At 43.1% G+C, this 17,858-nt stretch overlaps 1 protein-coding gene across 1 annotated transcript in view; it reads right to left on the bottom strand.

The window, feature by feature from the left end:
- Positions 1-2,611: 2,611 nt before the first annotated feature.
- Positions 2,612-17,858, bottom strand: part of LOC145396220 (fibrillin-2-like) — a 102,261-nt gene continuing 87,014 nt past the window's right edge. Inside the window, exons 41-48 of the mRNA XM_080269654.1 lie at positions 15,977-16,253; positions 15,322-15,494; positions 13,912-14,100; positions 13,467-13,571; positions 9,490-10,155; positions 6,164-6,320; positions 4,762-4,910; positions 2,612-2,830 (exon numbers count right to left, since the gene is read on the bottom strand). Of these exons, the coding sequence (XP_080125780.1) occupies positions 2,612-2,830; positions 4,762-4,910; positions 6,164-6,320; positions 9,490-10,155; positions 13,467-13,571; positions 13,912-14,100; positions 15,322-15,494; positions 15,977-16,253 (1,935 nt within the window). The remainder of the gene's footprint in view (positions 2,831-4,761; positions 4,911-6,163; positions 6,321-9,489; positions 10,156-13,466; positions 13,572-13,911; positions 14,101-15,321; positions 15,495-15,976; positions 16,254-17,858) is intronic.

Genomic DNA, 17,858 nt, shown 5'->3' with positions numbered 1-17,858 from the left:
ATCTTACAAACTCCCTCAACTCTACAAACTCCCTCAACTGTACCTTATTAAATCCCTCACCATCCCCGCAGTACGAGAATGGTTCACTGTAGATGAAGGGAGGGATCACATCAGCCTGCAGTCCACTGGGTTCACACTGACACAACCCTGGGGCCACACAACATGAGAAGGCTGTTGTATCAGTAGTTTCCTGAATGTATCTATCATCCATTCCCCAAATATACCTACAGTCAATTCCAAACACATTTACAACTGTTTCCTGAACTTATTTACTCGTATGACCAATTCACAAACATATTTAAGACTAATTCCTGAACACATTTACAACTGATTCCCTGAGCGTATTAATGACTAATTTCTGAACATATTTATGACCAATTCCCAAACATATTTACGAATGATTTCCCAAACATATTTACGACCAATTCCCAAACATATTTACGATCAATTCCTGAACATATTTACGATCAATTCCTGAACATATTTACGATCAATTCCTGAACATATTTACGATCAATTCCCAAACATATTTACAATCAATTCCCAAACAAATTTACGAATGATTTCCAAAACATATTTACGATCACTACCCAAACATATTTACGAACAATTTCCCGAACATGTTTATGATCAATTTCCAAACATATTTACGATCAATTCCCAAACATAGTTACGATCAATTCCCAAACATATTTACGATCAATTCCCAAACATATTTACGATCAATTCCCAAACATATTTACGATCGATTCCCAAACATATTTAGTCAATTCCCAATCATATTTACAACTGACTCCCTGAACACATGAACAATCAATTCCCTGGAGATATTTACCATCCATTCCCCATTGCAACACTGATTTTGTTTTGCAGGAAAACCTGGGAAAGGAGAATTCAGATTTTCAGATTTTTTTTTTTCCCCCCACACACTTCTTGTCCTTCCTGTCAATACTAGTTGAGGGAAAAATTGTATATGAGGGAGGGGAGACTCAGTTGGGGGGAGGGAAGTATAATATTGGGTGACAGAGCGACTTGGAGGCATTTTGTCTGCGGCCACCCTTTGTGGGATTAGGGCATCGGGCTATAGATAGATAGATAGAAAAACTGTGAAATGTTGCACTGTTATGTAGTAAGGAAAAGAGAGGGGGAACACAGAATTTTCCCATGTCCTCACTTCTTTCTGTAAAAAATAATGCAGGCTACGATGAAGATCTGATTGCAAGGACACAGACCAGGCGTCAGTGTATTATCTATATCTATCTATAGCACGACGCCCTAATCCCGCAAAGGGTGGCTGCAAACAAAACGCCTCCAAGTCGCTCTGTCACCCACCATTTGACTGCCCTCCCCCCAACTCACTCCCCCCCCCCTCCCTCATATACCTCTCAACTTCATCCCTCCACCTCATCCTTAGTCTTCCCCTCCCTCTCCCTCCCTCCCTCCACCTCATCCTTAGTCTTCCCCTCCCTCTCCCTCCCTCCCTCCACCTCATCCTTAGTCTTCCCCTCCCTCTCCCTCCCTCGCTCCACTTCACCTACATACTGTACACCCTCTTAGTCAGTCTTTCATTCTCCATTCTCTCCACATGTCCAAACCACCTCAGTGTATTTCTCCTAATTTCCTCAACCACATCCACATCCACACCACAACACATTATGAACACTGTACACTGGTTATTCGATATTTTTCTCCATTTTCTGCACAATTCATAGGTTATTTAAAGGAAGATTTATAAACCTTTGAGCATTATTGCATACAGAGACTTACACTGCATGGAGGACATCAGTACCTTATGGAAGATGAAAAAAATAAGGTTTCCAGTTTAGTAAGAAACACCACAGCTGTCCTGTTAGCAAGATGGGCAATTTGTTACAGATATACAAAGTGTCCTGGGAGAAAATGGTATAACTTTGGGAACTGACAGATGAGGAAATTCCAAGTTTAAAAATGCTATATTACAAAAGGATCCAAATCACAATGGTTATGGAGCTACAATTACTGATAACCTTATGGACAAAAATGGTCTGCCTCGTAATTCACCCATATGACTATCCGCAACTGTGTCTCCGTAAGCATACAGATTTGGACCCACATTGATAGAGCATTTTTTAGTTGGAATTCCTTCATTGATCATTTTCCAAACTCTTGCCCTGGACCCATGATGACAGAGCATTTTTTTACTTCCGTTTCCCTCATCGATCATTTCCCAGACTCATGCCCTTTCCTCCCAAGACATCCTATATAAAGAAATGCTGAGAGGACCTGGTTAAGCCTTTCTAAAATGTGGAGTTCTGCAATGCTTATGGAATATATATTACCTCTGAATGATCAAATATAAATTACACAGTACAAGTACAGAGTAACTAACACTTATTGTCCGTCACCTCCTGGGTATGTCGGTTATCACTCACTGTTGCAACATATGGCAAACACATGGCATTTTATTTCAGTGTTGCAAAATGAGTCCGCAACACACCACTCCACACGTCTCACACACGCACACCCACGTCACCTACACTTGGCACGGTAGCTTCTCCTTTCGCCCCCTGCGTTGGTTTGCACGTTTACTATTTTTATCTGCTTGTTTACAGTGTCTATGAGCAGGATGGGCTTAGGGTGTGACGATGATCCTGAAGTTTACGTCCAGGTTGCTGTCGGCGTGCTCACTGAGGTCGGAGTAGTCGAGAGGCCGGCCTGTCACCTCCAGGTCAAATGTGGTCGGGTGGTGCAGGCGGTGGCGGAAGTGAAGTGAGGCGGCCCCATGGTTGTGTGACCGCATCTCAAACACTCGGTTGTCGTTACCTCTCACTATCTCATATTTTACGTTGTTCTGCGGGTGAGACAAAGTATTATTAACACAAATCCTCAGACTTACAAGGATAAGTTGGTATCTCAAAGACATTGCAATCCATACCAAGGAGATACCTGTATTCTGTATCTGCTTAGGAATCTATCTATCTACAGCCAGACACATCAATCCCGTAAGGGGTGGCCACAAACAAATTGCCTCCATGCCTCCCTGTCTCCTGCCATTTCACTGCCCTGCTCCCAGCTCACATCCCCCTCCCTTACAGACCTCTCCACCCCATCCCTCCATCGCAACCTCAGAATGCACAGCCAATTTGCACTCATTCTAGCGTGAATAAGATCCTATCGATGTTTCTTTTAAGGTGAAGGGACTGTACTGTGATAATGTCCTGGAGGGAAAACCAATATTCGCATGAGTGTTTGGCCATGTGGAGAGGATGGAGGGTGAAAGACTGACGAAGAGAGTGTATGTGAGTGAGGTGGAGGGGGGAAGAGGGAGGGGGAGGCCAAGGATGAGATGGAGGGATGGGGTAGAGAGCTATATGTGAGAGCAGGGTGTGAGTTGGGAGCGGGGCAGTGAAATGGCGGGGGACAAGGCGACGTGGAGGCGATTTGTTTGTGGCCACCCCGAATAGGACTGAGGTGTCTGGCAATAGATAGATAGATAGACAGTTTTTGGAAGACTGGCATTGTTACCCAAGTATGATCAGAATGGGATGGCTGCCTCCAAAATTTCTCTTCCTCCTCCAGCCATTCAGTAACTTATAACATTACATATCGGTAGTACTATGTCCAAAATCCAAACATCCAATTTCCAAAACCCTCCACTTTCCATATATATATTTTTTTTTTTTATGCAATAGTGTTGATATCACCTGTCCTCATACAATCAATACACATTTGAATACAAAGGTTATCTGTTTACTGCATAAATATAACAACAAATAATACTAACAGCCTACAAGGTACTTCAATGCATTTACTGTTCATGGTACTGTGGGCTACTTTGTACATGATTTCCTCAAAAGTTATTACAATTGTCTATCTACCTACCTATAGCCCGATGCCCTAATCCTGCAAAGGGTGGCCGCAGACGAAACGCCTCCAAGTTGCTCTGTCACCCACCATTTGACTGCCCTCCCCCCAGCTCACTCCCCCCTCCCTCATATACCTCTCAACTTCATCAATTGTACTTTCCAAAACCTTCCATTTTCCACAAAGGCTTTGGAACCAAGAATTTCGGATCTGAGCCTGCACTGGACAGAGGATTGGTACTGGAAATGATGGGCACCGGAGGGGATCAGCCTTATGACAAAAAGCAATAGCCTACTCTAAATATATTTTCATTACCCATACTTGTGCTGTTGGCATCATCATCTTCAGCAAACAAACTCCACTTAAAGATAAACGTTACAGCCCAACTGACAGCAATTATCACCATGACAGAAAGCTGACAAGAACACAAGTGGAGTGAGAGAGAAGAGAGTATTTAAATGTACATGAAACTGTTAAATAACCTATGTTGTTACTCCGCCATGATCTTTTTTGGAGGTTATCTGCTGTTCCAGTGTACATGAGTTCCAATCCCTGCTGGAACAGGGAACAATATAAGATTTGAACTTCATTAATGCAGACTTTACTGATCTTCCATGAGACATTCTCGCAAATATCGATATACCAGTCCTGTATGAGAGAGCTCTAGCATGTATTCAGTATGAAAGGTGGGTTTAAGTGCCAAAGTGGTGACATGTGGAGGTGTATGGTATGCAGGAGGACTGTAGGACCTTAGGAAATTGGATGCTAAACCTGGAGGAGGAGGAGGAGGAGGAGGAGGAAGAGGAGGGAGGGAGGGAGGGAGGGAGGGAGGGAGGGAGGGAGGGAGGGAGGGAGGGAGGGAGAGAGAGAGAGAGAGAGAGACAGACAGACAGACAGACAGACAGACAGAGAACTCACTTGAAGATACGTTATGGCCGGCTTGAACTTAATAATTCTTGTCCTGTGTCTGGTTTGGTCGAGGGAAACTTTTAAAACAATGGGGTTTCTGGCGGCTTTGTGCGACAGGCTGTCCTGGCGCTTCATCTCGGCTTCTAGGCTGCGTCTCACTATCTGTAGGGGGGAAAAAAGAAAAAAAAAAAAATAGCTGGGTCCTGCACTGTTCTTATTCTAACACACACACACACTTCTAGGCTCCGCGGCACTATCTGTAGGGGAAAAAAAAAAAGAAAAAAAAAATTGGCTGAGTCCTGCATTGTTCTTACTCTAACACACACACACACACACACACACACACACACCCTTTCCAAACCCTCTTCCCACTATAGTGTACTCACTTTCAAAGATGCCTTAGGGGTGGCCACAAACAAATCACTTCCATGTCATCCTGTCCTCTGTCATTTGACTGTCCTCCCTTCAACTCACATCCCAGTTTCTCGTACATCTTTCCACTTCATCCCTCCCTTTCATCCCTTGTCTCTCCCCTCTCCTCTCCCCCTCCACTTCCCTCACAGACACTCTTCTAGTCAGTCTCTCATTCTCCCTTCAGTTCACACCCCTCCCCCTCATATCTCTCTCCACTTCATCCCTCCATCTCATCCCTGGTCTCCCTCTCCTCCTCACTCACACACACTCTTCTAGTCAGTCTCTCATTCTCCATCGAACACCACATCATTATCAGGCAGGGAGATGCTAGTCATGAAAAAGTGCTACAGCAAGTGCTACTGAAAGTGCTACTGAAAGGATGCTGATCTGTAACACTACCTTATTCTGCCACTAAGCTACCAGTACACGTAATAAGCAGCAAAAGGACAAAAATCAGGGGCAAGTTGAGGTGAAAAGAGCACATAGTAGTGGAGATGGTGACAATGAAAATCTGGGCCAAGTTAGGGTGAAAAAAGTGCATAGTCGCAGAGATGGTGACTATGAAAATCTGGGCCAAGTTAAGATGAAAAAAGCGCATAGTAGTGAAGATGGTGACTATGAACATCTGAGGTTAAAAAGTACAACTGAGGAGATGTTACTTAATTCTAGGCCAAGTTATGGTGAAAAAGAGTACACAGTCATGGAAATCTGGGTCGTCACAGTGAAGTACCATGCGTAGGGGATGTATTACCCCTGTGTGTGTACAGCTGTGTGCATGTACCACTCAGGAGATGTTACTTAATTCTTGGCCAAGTTAAGGTGAAAAGAGTACACAGTCGTGGAAATCTGGGTCGTTACAGTGAAAAAAAAAGTACCATGCAGTAAGGGGTATAGTACTAACCCTGTGTGTGTGGTTGTGAAGGTGAAAAGAGTACACAGTTGTGGAAATCTGGGTTGTTACAGTGAAAAAAGTACCATGCAGTAAGGGGGATGGTACCAACCCTGTGAGTGCGGTTGTGTGCATGTACCAACACCACCTCACTCTCAGGCAGGTTGGTGCTGGCAGGGATAAGGGCGAGCTCCGGCGCCGGGGACACTGCGTAGGACTCCACCCATCGCCGCTTACGCCCGTGTAGCTTTCCTTGTCCATTGACCTGGGCAGAAAAATAAATAAACAAATAAATAATAATAATAATCCATTTCCTTTAATATGAATAAGTGTTGAGGTGTGGATGTGGATGTGATAGGAAGCGTCAGAAGCAACACGTTAAGGTGGTTTGGCCATGTGGAGAGGATGGAGAGTGAGAGACTGATGAGGAGAATGTATGTGAGTGAGGTGGAGGGGGGAGAGGGAGGGGGGAGGCCAAGGATGAGATGGGGGGATGGAGTGGAGAGGTACATGAAAGAGGGGGGTGTGAGCAAGGTGCAGGGCAGTGAAATGGCAAGGGACAGGGTGACATGGAGGCGAATTGTTTGTGGCCACCCCTTACAGGATTAAGGTGTCTGGCAATAGACAGATAAATAAATTTAATTTGGTTGAGTTCTGTCTATCTAACTGTCTGTCTATCTGTCTATCCGTCTATCTCTTACAACTGCGCATCTGACACTTACACCCATATAGCTTCCTTTGACCACTGACTCAGGAGAAATACAAAATCTTTACTCTGTCTGTATTAACTTGGCTACACACTATCTATCTATCATCCATGTACCTTTCTATCTATCTGTCCATCTATCTCTTATGACCATGTAGCTTCCCTTGTTCACTGGCCTGTGTACAAATATAATGGTCTACACTCTGTCAAAAACTTGGCCTAAAACTGCTATTGCTCTATCCTGAATGCTGAGAAGTAAAAGGAGATTATCACTACAATATGATGTTATTTTCTATCACTTTATCTATTTATTTATCTATTGCCAGATGCCTAAATCCCACAAGGGGTGGCCACAAACAAAACACCTCCACATTGCTCTGTCCTCTGCCATTTGGCCGTACTCCCTCCAACTCACACCTCCCTTCCTCATATGTCCCTCCATTCTATCTCATCCTTGGTCTTCCCTTCCTCCTCACTCACATACATTCTTCTACAGTCACAGCGCGCGACTCTGAGGTTGATATTATCGTGCCCTGGCAACCTACCCCTCAACAGTGCATCTGATTTTGGGTATAATATGAGACGCAAGAGATTCGTGTATAATATGTTCATGTATAATAATATTCGTGTATAATATATTCAAGCATAATAATATGATTCGTGTATAATATTTCATGCATAATAATTTGACTCGTGTATAATATTTTCGTGTATAATATGCTGTAGGTTGAAGTTTGTGAGGCAAGTAACGTTTAAGTATTTGGGTAGTGTGATGAGTAAGGATGGAGGTTTGGAGGGTGAAGTGCTTGAAAGGGTACAGCAGGGAAGAAAGGTTGCTGGTTCCTTGAAAGCAGTGATAAGAAACAGGGAAGTGAGCATGGAAGTAAAAAAGTTACTACATGACAGTATTGTGATACCAACTCTAACGTACGGAAGTGAAGCTTGGACGTTGTTGGAAGGACACAAGTCAAGAGTGAGAGCAGTGGAAATGAGTTATTTAAGAGGAGCCTGTGGAGTCACGTGGAGAGACAGGCTGACAAATGAGGATATAAAGGAGCGTTGTGGTGTTGATGTGGATGTGATAGGAAGCGTTGTGAGGAACACACTGAGGTGGTTTGGCCATGTGGAGAGGATGGAGGGTGAAAGACTGACGAAGAGAGTGTATGTGAGTGAGGTGGAGGGTGGAAGAGGGAGGGGGAGACCGAGGATGAGATGGAGGGATGGGGTGGAGAGGTATATGAGAGAGGGGGGTGTGAGTTGGGAGCAGGGTAGTGAAATGGCGGGGGACAGGGCGACTTGGAGGCGATTTGTTTGTGGCCACCCCAAACGGGATTGAGGCGTCTGGCAATAGATAGATAGATAGATAATATTTTCGTGTATAATAATATTCATGTATAATATATTCGTGCATAATAATATGATTCGTGTATAATATGATATGAAATCGGACACACTTTTGAATGGTAGGTTGCCAGGGTACGATAATGACAACCTCAGAGTCGTGGACCATAGTAAGTCTCTCATTCTCCATCCTCTCCACACGGCCACACTTCAATTTGGGGGGGGGGATCTCAACTCTCTACCTGCTATCATCTGTTTGTTTTCATGTGAGGCAGCTGGGTCACGTACACCATGAATATTAAGTCATGGTTACAAGATATTATGAGGTGGGAATGAGTCTCCTTGATTACTAGTCAAATTAGCACTCCAGTCTGGCTACATCTGGCCATCAACCGAGCAGAAAGGAGTTACAGATCTTTCTCTGGAATGAGTCTCCTTGGTTACTAGTCCAAGGTAATGATGAGAATGACAGTAATGATGATGATGAACATTTTTTTTTTTTTAAGATGAACAGAGGAAGGATAAAAAAAAAAAAAAATCCATACAGCAGAGTACAGGTGTCCTCAAAAAAAAAAAAAAAAAAAAAAAAAAAAAAAAAAAAAACTCAAAATGCTGTAGGTTGAAGTTTGTGAGGCAAGTAACCTGGGGAAGCAAACTATAAAGAGAAGCAATTTGGAGGATAAATGAATTTTGGTTGACAGAAGTTGTGCAATATGGCAGTGTGACAGTCATGAGCATTACCAGATGCCTGTGTAGTGTGGGGGAGGAGGTGATGAGGTGGCATGACAATTATAATGATGATGATGATGATGATGATGTGGGGGAAGGTGCAGAGAGGTGGCTTAACAATTATAATGATGGTGATGATGATGAAGTTGATGATTATGGTGATGATGATAATGATGATGATGATGTTGTTGTGTGGGGGAAGGTGTTGAGAGATGGCATGACAATTACAACAATGGTGATGATGATGATGATAATGATGATGATGATTATGGTGATGATGATGATGATGATGATGATGATGATGATGATGATGCTGTTGTATGGGGGAAGGTGTTGAGAGGTCGCACAATTACAACAATGGTGATGATGATGATGATGATGATGATAATGATGATGATAATGGGTATGTTATTGTTGTTGATGTTGTTACCTGACATGAGACGCATCCCGCGGTGAATGATGATGATGATGTTGACGATGATGATGATGATGGCTATGTTGTTACCTGACATGAGACGCATCCCGCAGTGAATGATGATGATGATGATGATGATGATGATGTTGATGATGATAATGTGGGGGAAGGTGTAGAGAGGTGGCATGACAATTATAACAATGGTGATGATGATGATGATGGCTATGTTCTTGTTGTTGTTACCTGGCATGAGAAGCATCCCTCGGTGGATATGATGTTGTCGCCGCTGCCATGTGGGTCCTGTGCGCCGCCACCAATGGGGTACGTTGGCACACCCCCGAGGTCGAACTGGCTTGTGTACCCAAACCCGCTGCCACCACCACTGACAACACCGCCACCACCAACACCACCGCCGAATCCTCCACCACCACCACCGACACCACCCTGGCCCCCTCCAAAGCCACCCTGACCTCCTCCAAAGCCACCCTGTCCAGGTACTCCAATGCCACCCTGTCCAGGTACTCCAATGCCACCCTGGCCGGCCCCTCCTAAGCCCCCTTGACCTCCTCCAAAGCCACCCTGACCTCCTCCAAAGCCACCCTGACCACCTCCAAAGCCACCCTGACCACCACCTCCAAAGCCACCCTGACCAGCACCTCCAAAGCCGCCTTGTCCAGCCCCACCTCCAAAGCCACCCTGACCCCCAACACCTCCAAAGCCACCTTGTCCAGCCCCACCTCCAAAGCCACCCTGACCACCTCCAAAGCCTCCTTGCCCACCAAAGCCACCCTGACCACCGCCACCTCCAAAGCCGCCCTGGCCGCCTCCAAAGCCAGCTTGTCCACCACCAAACCCAGTGCCAAATCCACCACTGCCCACCGGTGGATTCAGTGTGGACATGCAGTGGCCCTGTGGAGGAGAAAGAAAATATTAGTAAACTCAGGGATTAGGGACTGAATGGAGACGCTGCCAGAGACTGAGCAGCATGAAATATAAGTAACCTCAGGGATAAGAGACCGACCGGAGATGGTGCCAGAGACTGAGCAGCATGGAATATAAATAACCGCAGGGATAAAGGACCGAATGGAGATGCTGCCGGAGATTGAGCAGTGTGAAATATAAGTAACCTCAGGGATATGGGACCAAATGGAGATGCTGCCAGAGACTGAGCAGTGTGAAATATAAGTAACCTCAGGGATAAGGGACCGAATAGCGATGCTGCCAAAGATTGAGCAGTGTGAAATATAAGTAACCTCAGGGATAAGGAACTGAACAGAGATGCTGCCAGAGACTGAGCAGCGTGGAATGCCGCCATTAGGTGACCAAGGCTGATATATACAAGCATGTTGGAGCCAAAAACAAAACTAAATGATACGTCTACAGTTTTGAAAGACTAGGCCATACATGCATATATAAGCTGGCCCATACAATAACAATCTACTTCCACTGTGCTGGGCGATTTCTTGTGTGTTGTGGAGGCAGGGTTGTTATTGTCCAACCAGTATCATTTATTCACTTCCTACACCCACTGCCACACCCACACCAGCAGAAAGAGCGATCTGTACAACACACAATATACCTTCAGGTCAGTTTCTAGTGGAGTGCTACTTACCGACCCCACTCTATTACGCAAGTCTCGTGTGTTGCAGGGACGCCTCAGCATTACCAGCGCCATCCCATATTTTTCTACCTCCCACGCCCCTTTCCAGGCTGTATTCATTTATTTATTTTTCAAACCACTGACTGCATGGTTAATCAGAAATGTCATACACCGGCCAAAATACCTTCACTGCCCACCAAAGCAGACTGAGCCATTCCCTCACCTCACAAGATCTGCATCACTACATATGGTCCATCTTGTAAGCAAGTATTGTAGTTCATTTTTTGTGAGTCCTGAAGGGCAACATTTTTTATGCTAAGGGATGAAAAGGACTGCACACCCTATAGTTATCATTCAAGCTTTCAAATTTTGTGGAGCCACATCACAAACAATACAAACTACTTTTCCAAAAATAAAATGTCTCTTTTGGTATAATTTTTTACATCTATTGGCTCAAAAAATTACAAAACAAACCTACCACTACACAACAGCCTGATGAAACTGTTTTGTGTTTACTAACCTTGCCTCTCTTCCCTCTCCATTCTTGGCTGACTGTGAACAACATAATATTAGTTCCTTCTTAGTGTAACATCTGTTCGTTGTTATTCCATTTGAATTTGCATATTATTTCTCACTAACACAAGCTTTTCTGGTATTAGGGGAAAAAAAAAAAGTCCACACATTTGGCTACCTGATGCTAATAACTGTGGTTTTATGGTCTGGGCTAAAATCAGCAGTGAGGTGAATTAATTTATGAAAAGTACACCAATTACTGTACTGTATGTAATATTTTAATCAATAACCACAGGTGAGGTGGTGGCTGAGTTGGCAAAAGAGTTTATCTGCTGTTCAAGTGTACATGGGTTTGAATCCCATCTGGGGCAGGGAACAGTTTAAGGATTAGTATTTCATTAAAACATGTTTTATTGTTCTACCATAAAACCTGCCTACATGTAACAACATCCCTGCTAATACCAATACACCAGTCCTGTATTAGACAGCCCTGAGATGTATTCAACATGAATGGTGGTCTCCTGATGTGAAAAAAGACGTGCTGAAGTATGCTAATTATTTCCCATTGCTTTCTTAAAATGAAACAGAAATTTCAGGATCTGTCTTATGCTTCTCTCATGGAATTAAACCTTAATTTTCACTGGAGATAATTTTTAGTACACTGAGTTGAAAAGTGGGAGGGGGATTGGAAGGAGGGGTTGTGAGGGGGGGAGGATGGGTAACGTGGGGGGGACATGAGGGGAAGAAGGGGAAAGATGGATGGATGGGACAAGGTAAGGGCTGGGACGACAAACATTATTTAAGGGATGCATTTTTTTCTCTGATCTAATTCTAAAATGCAGAAAATAAACTTCCCCATCAAGAACAATTTCACAGTCACTCTCCACACATCTTGGGACCTACTTCACATTTTACTGACTGAAATAAGAAAGGTGAAATAATCAGGCACATTTCCACAACATAGCCTCTCCACCACTCCAACCCAGCTTTCCATGGTATACAATGGGCTTGGATTCCTTAAGACCCAACATTAGAAAAAAAAGAGAGAGAGAGAGAGAGAGACAGACAGACAGACAGACAGACAGAAAGAAAGACAGACAAACAGACAGACAGAGAAAGTGGCTTTAGGTGTCCAAACAGGATGGGTGGCTACCATGGACCCAGGAGGTACTTCCATGAGAGTGATATCCGTCTACACACTTGGGAACCAGTCACAGTCACCACTCTCAGGCAGGAAACAGTCAGCCACAAGTACCAGTCTCTAGGTTACCTATCTTTTGAGTGACTGTAGAGAGAAACTAAGTCCACGTTGAGACTCTCACATAGTTGCAAATCGTACTACACATCTCAAATTTCTTTTTTTCCCCAACCGTTTCCAGCAACTGTTGGGAAGTAAAAAGCTGGTTTTGGCACTTGGTTTAGCTTCCAGTCCAAGGGTTAACCGTTACTCCCAGTCCTTCATTTATGCAACAGGTCTGGAACTGTCTCCCTCTGTCTGTATTTCCTACTTCCTATGATCTCCAGTCTTTCAAATGCAATGTGAACGGATCTTGAATTTGGCTCTCTTTTGTATTGCTTTTGTTTTTTTCTTGGAAGGAACAGTTTGTGGGCTCCTGGCCTTTGGTTCCTTCTTCCTTGCATAAAAAATAAATAAATAAAAAAAATGAAAATAAAAATAAAACAGCAAAACCAGGACCAAACACAATATGGAGATTCCCAAACAGTAACATGGAGTCATTTTTATCTATCTATTTATCTATTGCCAGATGCCTTAATCCCACATGGGGTGGCCACAAACAAATCACCTCCACATTGCCATTTTTAGATTGGATTAAATTATATTAGATTGAATGAAGAATGAAAGACTGACTAAGAGGGTGTATGTAGGTGAGGTGGAGGGAGGGAGAGGGAGAGGTAGACCGAGGATGAGGTGGAGGGATGGAGTTGAGAGGTATATGAGGGAGGGGGGTGAGCTGGGGGAGGGTAGTCAAATGGTGGGTGACAGAGCGACTTGGAGGCGTTTTGTCTGCGGCCACCCTTTGCGGGATTAGGGCGTCGGGCTATAGATAGATAGATAGATAGATTGGATTAGCAGGATAAAACTCACCGAGCCAATCCTGGAGAAGCCAACAGGGCAGCCACAAGCCACCGCATCATCACCGAGTGCATTGCAGCCATACGCACACGGACTGTCAATGCAGCTGTCATCAACCTGCCAAATACACATCCTCCTGTACGTTAATATTCTCATTTCAAAATTTCATCATTATCATCACCATTGTTATTATTATTATTAATTATTATTATTATTACTACCAGTCTGGATATAAAGTGTATTATTCCATTATTATAATTCTTGTTACTAACATTATTATTATCATCAACATTATTATTATTATTATTATTATTATTATCACCCTGTCCTAAGGTGGGAAAGGAGGTCTGGATGATGATGAAGATTATTATTATTATTATTATTATTATTATTACAGTATTAGTATTAGTATTATTATTATCATTATCATTCTAGATATAAAAACCCTTGTCCTTACCTGAATACAGACAAAGAGTGCAAAGTTGAAGGCATATCCAGTAGGGCAGAGACACTTGTACGAGCCTAGTGTGTTCTGGCAGTCTGCAGCGCCACACAGGGCAGACGTGGCGCACTCGTCCTCGTCCAGGCACTGACTGAAGAGCGGATGGCGTCGGAAGCCATCGGGACATCCACACCCAATGCCCCCCTTGAAACACAAACACAGGTATCATCATCACTGTTACTGTTATTATTATTATTATTATCATTATTATTATTATTACCATATTATTATCATGAACACTATTATTGTTATAATTACTGTATTATTATTATTATTATTATGAACACTATTATTGTTATAATTACTGTATTATTATTATTATTATGAAAACTATTATTGTTACTATCATTACTGTATTATTATTATTATTACTACACTACCACCACCAGTACTGTTACAACTAGTTATTATTATTACTATTAAAAATAATACTGGTAACATGAATGATTGTTTCATTTGCTTCATTTATAAAGGCTCCAACCTGCTTGCATGCATCAGCCTTGGTCACCTAATGGCAGCTCTCCACACTGCTCAATCTCTAGCAGCCTCTCTATTCAGAACCATATCCCTGAGGTTACACTATATGACCTTGTCCATGTCTTTTTTCAGTCTGCCTCACAACTCTACCCTCAATGTTCACACCTCTCACCCTCCACACCCAGTCATCATCTTCCATCCTTGGTTATGTGGAGAGGATGGAGGATGACGACTGGGGGCGACCTAAAAAGACTTGGGATGGGGTCGTAGAGTGTGACCTCAGGGATGGGGGGCTGATTATAGAGGCTGCTAGCGATCAAGCAGTATGGAAAGCCACCATTAAGTGAATAGAATGATGCATGCAAGGAAGCTGGAGCCGTAATGACATGAGCAAAACAATAATTAATATTACCTTTAATAAAATATTATTATTATTATTATTCAAGCACAGATTTTGGGGGGAGGGAAGCATATGCTACCCTATTTTTGTCAGACCAATTATTGCATCTGCTACAACAACAATGCTGTTTACCAAATTAGAGTACATGCAATAAATATCCTACTGCCTCTTACTGCACATGCACTTGACTATATTATTGTACTTCTATGACTGAGAAAATCACAATGCATTTTAATTTGATTATTTAAAAGGCAAACTGGCAATTCTCCTAAGACTCATGTCCCCCCTTTCCAAAGTGATGGATCTGGTTCTGTTAATATTATTATTACTGGTGCCAGCCAGGGGAAGGGCAGCATAATGGCAGGGGACAGGGTGACACGGAAGCGAGTTGTTTGCGGCCACCTCTTACAGGATTAAGTTGTCTGGATGTAGACAGACAGACAGATAAATTATTACTGGTATCACTATTATCCTCCTCGTCATCCTACCTCACATGGGACGTCACAGATGCCATCAAGACAGTCAGCTGCGTCAATACACATGGTGCCGGTGGAGTCAACCCTATACCCACTGGGACACATGCATCGGAAGCTGCCTCGGGTGTTGATGCACGTACCCAGTGGACCACACAGCCCCGTCTGCTCCACACACTCATTGATGTCTGCGGGCACACGCACACATACACAGTCACACTCATCAATCATGAATATTCATCATCGTCAATCAATTATCCACAGCATTTTCATCATCATTATTATCACCAACTTATCACTATCATCATTAATATAAAAAATGTGAAACAATTGCAAGCTCTATCAGTACAGAGCAATAAAAACAAAAACAACAACAACAAGTGCATGACATACCAATCCACAAAGAAAATAACAAGAAAACAAGTGCATGACCCACCAAGACACAACAAACAGAAACACAAAGGAAATGCATAACCAACACAACAATTAACAAGAACAAAAAAGTGTAACAGCAAGAAACAACAAAAACATGAAAAATAAATGAAAACAAGAAAACAAATGCATATCAAAACACAAAAACACCAAGAACAAAGTGTGTTACAGCAACGAACAGCAAAAACAAGAATACAAATACATGACAAACAACACTAAAACAAATGTATGTACGTACCAATGCACTGTTCACCAACTTCCGTGTACCCCTGTGCACATGTACACTTGAACGACCCCTGGGTATTGACACACCGGTCCTGGCAGGTGTGTTGACCCGTGGCACACTCGTCCAGGTCGCGACAGGTCACCCCATCAGCGTTGACGGTGTAGCCGCGTGGACACGAGCACCGGTACGAGCCATCGGTGTTCTGGCAGGTGAACTTGCAGGTAGATGGTGTGACCTCGCACTCGTTGACGTCCACACACCGGGTGCCTGAGAAGTCCGGCTGGTAACCCTACAGGATAATAATAGTAATGATGATATAATAATAATGACAATGATATAATAAAAAATAATATAATACTGTAATAATTATAAGATGATGCTATAAATTAAACATCCATCCATCCATCATCCAATCCTACATTGCCCCATGAGGAACGTAGGAGCCCGGGGCTAGGCAGTTGGTCCCGACATTTAAGATGAGAGTGACCAGCCTCACTCATCCATGAGTGGCATTACATGAGCAATCAACCCCAACCATCCCTTGGATATAAACCTTCACCGGCTCAATTCGACTGGAGCGGAATAATTACTCACTAAACAAATTCAGTTTTTTTTTTTTCATTGCCAGATGCCATGTATCCCAAATGGGGTGGCCAAGGGCTTAGAGTTAATTGTTTTACAGGGAGGGGCACTAATCCTCCATCAACCCCACTTGACACGTAGGGATGCCAACAACATCTGGTGTTCCCAGGCGGACTAAACAAATAATGATAATAATAACAGTAAACTCTCAATTATCTGTCATCGCAATATCTGGTGCTCCTGGGCTGACTCTATTAAAGCAATATCCAGCGAAATTATGCAACATCCGGCACAGAAACAGGACGTGACTGGCAGTTCTATGCAATATCTGGCACTGAGGTGTGTATCAACTGGCTCCTAACTGGCAGCCAACCAGCGCTGTATTACGTCTGTGCTGTATCATTATTTATTGTATTTTATGCTTAGTTTTCATCTTTTACTAATGGGAAAGTTTTTAAAACAGAGGGTCATGATGGCCAGTAACACAATGACCAGCTCGACGCCAAATGTTGAGCCGATGGGAGGTACTATGCAATGTCTGGCATGTTACATTATTTGGCATAGGGTATGGCTGAATTACAATGGATAACTGAGAGTTTACTGTAATAGTAATAATAATAATAATAATAATAATAATAATAATAATAATAACATATGATACCTATATTTTGTTTCTCCAGGGTACCAGCTCTTTTACATAATTCACTGGTGCTCAAAATCTCAAAATAATAACATTGCTATTAACTTCTAAGTACATGTACAGTTCTTTCAGCTTTTCGTCCTTTTGCAGCTGATTTCAGGATGCTCAGTGGCAGAGAAAGGCAAATACAGCATATGACTTCACATTCCTTTCATAGCACTTCTTCATGACCAGCATCCTACTCTCATGCAAATCTACTGTTACAACTTAGCATGGGAGAGGGTGGTGGTAATTTTAAGGCCAAGTCAGAGTGAAAAGTTAGAGTGAAATGAGTAAAAAGACTGTGGTACTATATGGGCTCATCAAGTTTGGCAGTTTTCTCATTATCACCAGCTTGAGAGGTATATGAGGGAGGGGGGAGGGGATGAGTTGGGGGGAGGGTAGTCAAATGGTGGGGTGACAGAGCGACTTGGAGGCGTTTTGTCTGCAGCCACCCTTCGCGGGATTAGGGCGTCGGGCTATAGATAGATAGATAGATAGTTTTTGTCCTGCCTGGGTTGATTTGATATTGAAGGTTGTTGGAATTGTTTTTTTTTTATATTAAACACACCTATCTGCCTGTAGCCACAACCCATAATCCTGTAAGGGGTGGCCACAAACCAATACCCTCCA

The sequence above is a fragment of the Coenobita brevimanus genome, chromosome 35 (genome assembly GCF_032717465.1).
Source record: "Coenobita brevimanus isolate Jiangsu-jjx chromosome 35, ASM3271746v2, whole genome shotgun sequence".
NCBI lineage: Eukaryota > Metazoa > Arthropoda > Malacostraca > Decapoda > Coenobitidae > Coenobita > Coenobita brevimanus.
Note: the sequence above shows the minus strand (reverse complement) of the source record. Positions and strands in the feature narration are given on the sequence as shown.